Here is a 9,472-nt window from a genome sequence, read left to right as displayed (position 1 = left end):
CACTGGTGGAATATTTTATTTTTATTTAATTTCAAATTTTCTGAGAGGGTCTTGCTGTGTCACCCAGGCTAGAATGTAGTGGCACAGTCATAGTTCACTGCAGCCTTCAACTCCTGGGCTCAAGCAGTCCTCCTACCTGAGTCTCCCAAAGTGCTGGGGTTACAGGCGTGGGCCACCACACCTGTCCTGGTGTATTATTTTAAATACAGACTAGTCTGCTGGATAAAACATAAAGGCTGGAGTGAGACCTGACTGGTACTCTCAACTCCACCACAACCCAATGACAGGATTTAAGACATCTCAGGGTCTTAGTTTCCTCATCTGTAAAATCAGGATAATAATGCTTTCCTCTAACAGCAGTGTGGCCTTGCCCTAGTTAGTGACATTTCCTCAGCAATAACATGGGGTATGAAATAACATCTGCCTCATGGGATCAAATGATGAAACACATATCAAGCACTTAGTGCACAGTGAGTGCTTAATAAATATTACTCATTATTCCTTTTTTTTTTTTGAGACAGAGTTTCACTCTTGTTGCCCAGGCTGGAGGTTAGTGGTATGATCTTGGCTCACTGCAACCTCTGCCTCCCAGGTTCAAGAGAGTCTCCTGCCTCAGCCCCCGGAGTAGCTGGGATTACAGGTGTGCACCACCACACCTGGCTAATTTTTTGTAATTTTAGTAGAGACAGGGTTTCATCATGTTGGCCAGGGTGGTCCTGAACTCCTGACCTCTGGTGATCCACCTGCTTTGGCCTCCCAAAGTGCTGGGATTACAGGCGTGAGCCACCGCGCCTGGCTTCATTATTCCTTTATTAACATTAATAAATGTTGTTAATGCAATTATAATCTCACAGGACTGTGGTCATGATCAAGTGAGATAATTTAAGTGTGAACCTTTAAAATGTCAAAGCACCATTTCTGAACACCAGTCCTACTTGGAGTAAAAGCCTTTAACTGAGAACTTTTTTTTTTTTTTTGAGACGGAGTCTTCCTCTGTTGCCCAGGCTGGAATGCAGTGGCTTGATCTCTGCTCACTGCAACCTCTGCCTCCCCAGGTTCAAGCGATTCTCCTGCCTCAGCCTTCTGAGTAGCTGGGATTACAGGCACGCGCCACCACGCCGGGCTAATTTTTTTTTTTTAATTTTTTTAGTAGAGCTGGGGTTTCAGCATATTGGTCAGGCTGGTCTCAAACTCCTGACCTCATGATCCGCCCACCTCGGCCTCCCAAAGTGCTAGGATTGCAGGCATGAGCCACGGTGCCTGGCCAAGAACACCTTTTTTGAGACAGGGTCTTGATCTGTCGCCCAGGCTAGAGTGCAGTGGTGCAATCGTAACTCATTGCAACATCAACCTCCTAGGCTCAAGCAATCCTCCCACTTCAGCCTCCTGAGTAGCTGGAACTATAGATGTGGCACACCACACCTGGCTAATTTTTAAAATTTTGTGTAGAAACGAGGTCTCACTGTGTTGCCCAGGCTGGTCTCAAACTCCTGAGCTCAAGCAATCCTCCAGCTTTGGCCTCTAAAAGTCTTAGCATTATGGGTATGAGCCACTGTGCCTGGCCCTGAGTCTTAAATGAGAACATTTTGAGTATTAAATGAGATTGCCTATGTGTGAATTATTTGAGAGTATATACAATGATATATATTATCATTAATGAAAGGAAATTAATACAGTGTCATGGATACTTGAGCAGACCAGAGGCCATCACAGTGTCCTCTCCCCTCACCTTCACCACGTCCATCCTCCTGGACCAGCCAGGACACATACAGCTGGAGCACCCCGGAGCTGTGGAGGCCATGGTGGCCTCAGCACACTCACTGTGCTCTGGGAGCTCTTAACCCCGGGCAAATGATGGCACCCAGGAAGTTTTCAAGGGCTAGGCAAGTGTTTAAAAGAAAATAATAAAAACTCAGCTGTATGCTTGACTTTATAACCTTTGAACCTTGAAAAATAATTTCAGCTATTTCCAAACTGTGTATAGTTATGACATGACACGTGCCATCAGTCACTCTTGTTCAACACCAACTAAGGAATGCACATCACAAAGTTGTGATGTTGCCTGGGCTAGAGTGCAGTGGTGTAATCACAGTGGTGCAAACGGACAAAGTCAAGTCCCTGCCTAGTAAGAAAAGAAAAAAAAGGCATGTGAATCTTCGAACTATGAATCAAAATACAGAACCTAGGTTATAAGCTTCTGATGGTAACTAGTAGGTCTCTGCCTAAATTATATTGCAAAGTGACCAGTATCATGAGATGTGATCTAGAGCCACCTAATAATGAACTTAATTTCATGTTTGATGAGGATTACTCTGTGGTTGGGCACTGAAGTTAAAAGAATAGAGAGAATAAGGCTGTTCCGCTCCCCTACCCAGCAAAGGTTTTAGTCGGGAGGCAGGATCACACTGGTGTTCAGAGCACAGGCTTTAAGTAAGGCTTCATCTGCTGAATCTCAGCTCTACCACTTCTTGGCTGTGGGAAGCGGGCACATTACTTCATTTACCTATGACTCAGTTTCTCTTCTGTTATGTAAGGATACTGACATGGTCTTGGCTCTGTGTCTCCACCCAAATCTCATGTGGAATGGTAACCTCCAGTGTTGGGGGAGGGACCTGGTGGGAGGTGATTGGAACATGGGGGCAGATTTCCCTCTTGCTGTTCTTGTGACAGGGAATTCTCATGAGATCTGGTTGTTTAAAAGTATGTTTTAACTTCCCCCTTTGCTCTCTCTCTTCTGCTATCATGTGAAGACATGCTTACTTCCCCTTCACCCTTCACTATGATTGTAAGTTTCCTGAGGCCTCCCAGCCATGCTTCCTGTACAGCCTGCAGAATTGTGAGTCAACTAAACCTCTTTCCTTCATAAATGACCCAGTCTCAGGTAGTTCTTTATAGCAGTGTGAGCATGGACTAATACAGGTACTAACAGGACTTGGTGCACAGTGTCACTGCAAAGGCTACTTGTGTTAATACTATAAGGCTTTAGAATAGTGCGTATACATGGCAAACACTAGACACAAGCTAGCTGTTAAGATATTATTTTCAATGTTGTCACCATCACCACCTCCTCCACCACCACATCTTCCTCCTCCTCCTCTACCATCATCCCCATCTCAATTACCTGTAGGACTGAGCCTAAATGACAGTATATTGTCTGATATGGAGAAGTCTGGGGACATGACAAAGAAAGTTCTCCTGGTCTTCAATGAAAGGGTCCCAGCTGGCTTAAAGATTCATTCACTCCCACAGGCTCTGCTCTTAACTGTCCCCAAGCCAAGGAAGCACAAAGCAGTTGACACTTGCTCAGTCTTGTCTAGAAGACATTTTCTCCTCCTCACTTTATGAAGGAGGTATAACTTATTCAGAAAAGCAGCAAGATCAAGACATCTGCCCTTTTGGCTACTGAGATCCTAAGTTTTTGTAATTAGCTGTAGCTAGAACAGACAGCTACATCCAGAGGACTGACAGAGTGTACTGCAGACCATAAAACGAGTGCTTTCTGAAAAACTCTATGCACCTTAAAATGCCTCAGCTAACACTCAGTGACCAAAAGCACTGGGCCACAGGGAGGCTTCCCAGAGCAGCCTGGGACAGTTGTCCCCACTCCCCACCGCACAGCTACCAACCTCATTGTAAGTGTGTGCGTTTCATTGTTTCTGCTCAACTTTTCTGTGTTTAGAATAAGACTGAGAGGACAAGTCCAGGAAAAAGAAAGGTCGTTTCACTGACAGAATTAAAACTGCAAGAATTACAGACTAAAATATAAAGTATGTTAAATCCAGAAGCTGTGGAAAGAAGGCAGGGGAGTTTAGACAGGAGAAAAATGGGACCCACAATTTAATATATGTTTGTTAAAATCTTTGCTTGAAAAACAAACAAACTAAACATGGTCTACTCTTCTCCTGAAATAGGGGCTTGGATCTTACTAGCCAGGCCTGAAACAGTATCAGAACAAAAGTAGAGCATTTTTTTCCCCCAACCATCTACCAATAGCAACCATGGGAAATAGGACAGATAAGACTGGCTATATTTGTGCTAGGGGAAGTGAAGTGAAGAATATGAGTCATCTTGCTATCTTTGAATATCAATGGGAACAGAAGTTCTTTTTGGATTAACCACGTCCCAGCAAAGAATGTTCTGGCATGCAGTTGGGCACTGAGGAAATCCGCTATGTTTGGACACACCATAGAGCATTTAACCACTCTGAGCCTTCACCAAGTCCACAGGAGGCCACAATGGCCGAATCCCTCACTCCAAACTGTTCTGGCTTTGATATGCCTTGTCTGTGCTCTGCTGGTCCAATAACATCTGGTGTTCAGTGAGCCCCCATGTCATCGCCTCACTGAGGCTCAGCCTTTGACGGGTCTCCAAAGAGCTCAGAATAGTTTTTAATGTCAGACAAGACAGAATGGCTTCTTGAGTTGAAAAGGGGAAGTTGGGAGCAGAGCACAGGGAACGGGGAAAGAAGGGGAGTGGCCAGGCTCACAGCTGTAATCCCATCAACTCGGGAGACCGAGGTGGGAGGATTGCTTGAGCCCAGGAGTTTGAGACCAGCTTGGGCAACACAGCAAAATCCTTTCTCAAAAAAAAAAGAAAAAAAAAGAAAACAAGCGGGGAATTTGGTGACAAAAGTGATATGAAGGGAAGGACAGGACAATTAGGTGGGGGAGGTGATGATGAGGCCCTCAAGCCATGCACACACTGATTCTACCTCATCTTATTTTGTCTTCCTAGCAATGGATGGATTGAGACTCCGTGGGCAGGTTACTCATTGTTCTAGAAATTTCTAGAGACCTCTAGTAGTGAGAGGAATAGAGAGGCGAACAATAAAAAAATCCTATGTGGGACAAAATGGTACAAACTCAGAGGGCAATGACATTTCTGTTATGTAGTCTCAACTGATTCCATGATGAGCATTTCGCTCAAGCTTTGTTTTATGTTTTTCTAACATTAGGCTACAGTTCGGATTGCCCCTTTTCCAATTTTTAGCGGCACAAACATTCATTCCCATGGACAGACTAGAAGATTCTCAAAATTATCATTTCACAGGCAGAAAGTTTAATGTCTAAGTTTAGCATTTGTTGTTTTCCTGGAAGACTCAATATGACAAACTTCATATTTAATCTGATTTTCAAACGATTCATGCTATTGAATAAATAGTATATTATCATATAAATTCCTCCACAGAATTGCAACAAATCATTCTATAATTTAAGAACTACCAAACCACAAGTTTCCTTTACTTTTTCAAGCTATATAATTTGAAAACTGAGTAAGAACCAAATCTTATACAGCGTTTGGAGGCAGAGTGAAGACAGGAAATAACTCCGGACTCAGACACAGAAGACCTTGCTTCTGGCTTCAGTACCACTGCGTAAGAGCCACACGGCACTAGACGAATCACGTAATTACTTCCGGGCCTCAGTTTCCTCTTCTGTGAAACAGGAGGAGTGACATGTGCATGGCTCCTCTACTTGGCTGGTATGGCAGGCAAAAGCCCTTAAAAATTCTAATGTCCCAGGTAGCTAGAAGGTAGAAGAACTATTCCTTAGCTTTTGACTGCTGTTTGTCTCACCTACACAAAATTCAAAGTCTCTCAGTGTAACTCCGTAATCCCACAGCAGCAAAGGGATGCCATGTACCTTGTGTGCACAGGCTCAGCAGCACCCCACTTCTGCAGGAAGAAGGGGTAGGGCGATCAGCCGATGCAAAGACGGGGATGTTTGCATGCTCTAAGTATCTCCTCTGCTCCGCTACACCACACAACTACCAGACTAGATAAGCAAACAACCCCCCAGACCTCACTCTGAAGAATGAAAAACATTTTCCAAGTAGACACATCTTCACCTAGGATTTATGCCAGAACACATCCTAGAAATGCAAGACGCATCTAAACTATATGGGGTCAAATAACTCACCATGGAAAATTACCCACAATGAAACCAGGCTATCTACAAAATGCCAAAGACTTCTGGAAGTAGATGCCGACTAAGATCACATTTTCTAAGTGTTTTCTATTGCACGCCCTCATTTCTCCTCTTTTATCTGGATATCTACACAGAGCAGTGGGAGGGCAAAAAGATAAGGAGGACTGTAAATGTCAGAGTCAAACTAGGAACCAGGAGCCTGGAAAACTCTGGTCGGGAGAGAGGAAATTAACCACTGAAAAGGCAAGGGCGCGGGCAAAGGTTTGGCAAGGGTGTAGACTTGTCCCCAAGGTGGAGTATCCGGAGAGAAGCCCAGAATGACTCACTTCGTTATGCTCCAAGCAGTAGATCATCAGCTCAGAAAGAATGAGCACGCCGGTCCTTCCCACCCCAGCACTACAGTGGACCACGATGGGTGGGTGCCGGTTCTTGGTGCCTTCCAGCATGCTGTTGGTATGGCGACGGACCGACTGGATCTCCTCCAAGTAGGCTGCAGGACAAAACGCAAATTCTGTCACCAAAGTCCTCCATGGCTTTGCATATAAGTTGGGGAGGGGGGAGCGGAAGAGAACTGATGGTGAGTGTGTGTGTGTGTGTGTTTTTTTAAGTGACAATAATTTACAGTTCTTACAAGATACTAATTATTTGGCTGGTACCCAATGTACAGTCCTGGATCCAGAAAGGACCAGCTGGGAGTCAATTAGTTCATGGGAGAATTTGTTCTTTAAATTAAATAGTTCTTTTTTAAAAATTAAATTCTGTTTTCCCCTCTGCAAATCCCTAAGTCCCCCAAGCAGATGATTCTAGACATTACTTACAGCAATTCCTGCTATTAACAGACTGGGATCAGAACAACTGCTAAGTCCCCTTGAAACGCCTGCCTGTCAGAGCCAATTTCTGGTAGGGAGAGAGCATCCATCTGCCCCTTCTTCCTTCCCCTCACTGATGAGTGAATGTCAACTGAGGCTTGACTTCATTTTTGGATGTTAAAGTAGACTTTGGGGAGTCTGCTTTTCAGCATGGATTCCACGGGGCTATGTGAGTAGCCCAAGATGAACCCCCTTTCTAGAGGCAATATGTGTGTGAGGTGGAGGGGGTCATGATGCCCCCCATGCCTTCTAGCATCTGCTTGGCTCAGCAGGGCTGTACAGGGAGGGGTGTGTTCATGACTCCAACTGGGCACAAAAGAAAAATCACAGGATTCCAAGCCTTAATGACTTTTTTCACAACCATGACAAAAGAGAAAAGTATAGAAATGTAATCCTCAGACACTCCAAAAACCCCCAAAATTTAATTAATAATTTAGATTTTGTAGTAGCTCAGGAGAGAAACAGATTTAAAGGTTCTTGATACTCAGTGAACCTCATCCTAAAGCAAAAGTGTAAACCAGACTATAGGGGAAATGTTTACATTGTTGAAGAGAAAAAAGGAGGTTTGAACCATTCAAATAATTTCAAAGCACCTGTTTACAGACATATATAAATAACCCGCACTTTCCTTTATAAACTTATCTAATTACAAAATAATCTGAAGTAGTTTACCAAAAAAGTAAACTATTATTATCACTACTACTACTACTAGGATGATGATAACTAGTAATAGTTATTAGTACTAGTCAGAGCGGTACTAGTAGTAGTAGTAATGTACCATGAGATAGGACAAAACAAAAAAGAAGGGCCGGGCGCGGTGGCTCATTCCTGTAATCCCAGCACTTTAGGACGCTGAGGCAGGCGGATCACCTGAGGTCAGGAGTTCAGGACCAGCCGCACCAAGATGATGAACTCCTGTCTCTACTAAAAATACAAAAATTAGCCAGACATGGTGGCATGCGCCTGTAATCCCAGCTAGTACTCCTAGCTACTCGGAAGGCTGAGAGGAGAATTGCTTAAAACTGGGAGGCGGAGGTTGCAGTGAGCCGAGATCCTGCCATTGCACCCCAGCCTGGGCAACAAGAGCAAAACTCCATCTCAATTAAAAAAAAAAAAAAAAAAAAAAGGAGATGGTGAGATGAACAGAGGGAGTAGTTACTATTAGGTACCAATACAAGCTAGATATTGTGTGTGGAATCTTCTTTACACTTTTTCTGCGAGGGGGAAAACACGTTAGGCAACTGAGTATTCTGTCTGACCAAAGGCAATATTTACATACAAGAGACAAAGCTTTACTTGAGCTAAATTTAAGAAGAAAAATAAAAGGAATGTTGGGTAATACAGTAGATGCCACTTTCAAATAGAGCTTTTCATGTAATGGAGAGGTGGATTTAAAGGATGTTTCCTCTATAGTCATATTACTAAAGTTCCTTAGGCCGTAACTCAATAAAGACTTCTGGAAGGCAGTAAACAATTTGGCTTAGGTACTCTGCATCCAGGTAACCTAATTTAAACATGGGCAAAACAATCTTTTAAAACCTAGGAGAAACAGATTCAACATTTCTAATGCCCTGCACAGAATACGTGTATTGAGTTTCCTAAAAGCATAATACATACATTTACATTCTTTAAAACTACTATGTATTTTTCGGTAATTTAGACAGGCTTTCCTTAATTGGTTCTCATTTAAAAGGCTATTCTTTAAAGTGCTTTATAAGCTCACTCTTTCATCAGAGCTGTTAGCCAATCAACAAACAGATCTACTTATATTATTTCCCTTTTCTGCTTCTTGGAGAAAATTTTAATCAGTCAGTTAGCACGTGATCAGCTGAAAGAAATACAATGAGCACTGTTAGGAGGAAGGGAAGTTCTGCAAAGGTCACTGCCCTTATTTCAAGCTACAGATAACAAGCCATTTGACCTCAGGCAAATCACGAATCCTCTCTGGATCTTACTCTAGATCCTCTGACTCCAATCATCTTTCTACTCTCTGCTTTCAGTGCCAAACCCCTCAAGTACCATCGTCACTTTCACGGAAATGAAATGCTTGTATTGCTGGATAAGTACACATCAGAATATTTACTGGAACTTGTAAATCAGTATTTTTAGGTCTTGAGAACCTGTTCTCTCTCTCTCATTCCCTTTTTCTCCCATTCTAAATGAATACCAAAATAAAATCAAGGTTTTGACATTATCCAACATCTGGATGATGGTCCCTTTGTGGTGGTCACAGGTCTTCCACTAGCTACAGAGTCAACAACAGAGCAGGCACAAGGCTACAGGGAGCATCTGGGGCTCCTTTCCAGTTGGATGAGTAAGGAATGGGGTTTCCCGACAAGCACAGGACAGTTAGGCAAGCATGTGGAAAGAGGGAGAGCTGCAGCCACCACTGAAAAGCAGAGGAGGGTATCAGATCTCATCTTTGGATGATGATGACTGGCCTGTCTTTCCCATTAGGCTCTGAGTACCTTGAAAGTGAAGACTGAACTCTGTCATCTCTGCATTCTCAGAGCCCGATCCAGTGCCTGGCATGTAGTGGGTACATGGCCAATTTGGGGCCGTTCAAATGAAAATACTGCACATAATCTGGTGAATTAGTTTCTAATATAACCACATTCTAAAAATACACATACATAGAAATTAATTAGCCATTGAGCAAATTTCAGTTTCAAAAGC

The 9,472-nt window shown here is 43.3% G+C and overlaps 2 protein-coding genes across 2 annotated transcripts in view; one reads left to right on the top strand and one right to left on the bottom strand.

Moving 5' to 3' along the window:
• Positions 1-9,472, bottom strand: part of PTPN14 (protein tyrosine phosphatase non-receptor type 14) — a 204,120-nt gene that overhangs the window by 9,470 nt on the left and 185,178 nt on the right. The window contains exon 18 of the mRNA XM_021927236.2: positions 6,254-6,417. Coding sequence (XP_021782928.2) covers positions 6,254-6,417 — 164 coding nt within the window. The remainder of the gene's footprint in view (positions 1-6,253; positions 6,418-9,472) is intronic.
• Positions 1-9,472, top strand: part of SMYD2 (SET and MYND domain containing 2) — a 104,053-nt gene that overhangs the window by 73,544 nt on the left and 21,037 nt on the right. The window lies entirely within an intron of this gene.

Source organism: Papio anubis, chromosome 1 (genome assembly GCF_008728515.1).
Source record: "Papio anubis isolate 15944 chromosome 1, Panubis1.0, whole genome shotgun sequence".
In the NCBI taxonomy this organism is placed as follows: domain Eukaryota; kingdom Metazoa; phylum Chordata; class Mammalia; order Primates; family Cercopithecidae; genus Papio; species Papio anubis.
The sequence above is the reverse complement of the archived record's forward strand: the minus strand, read 5'-3'. Positions and strand labels throughout refer to the sequence as shown.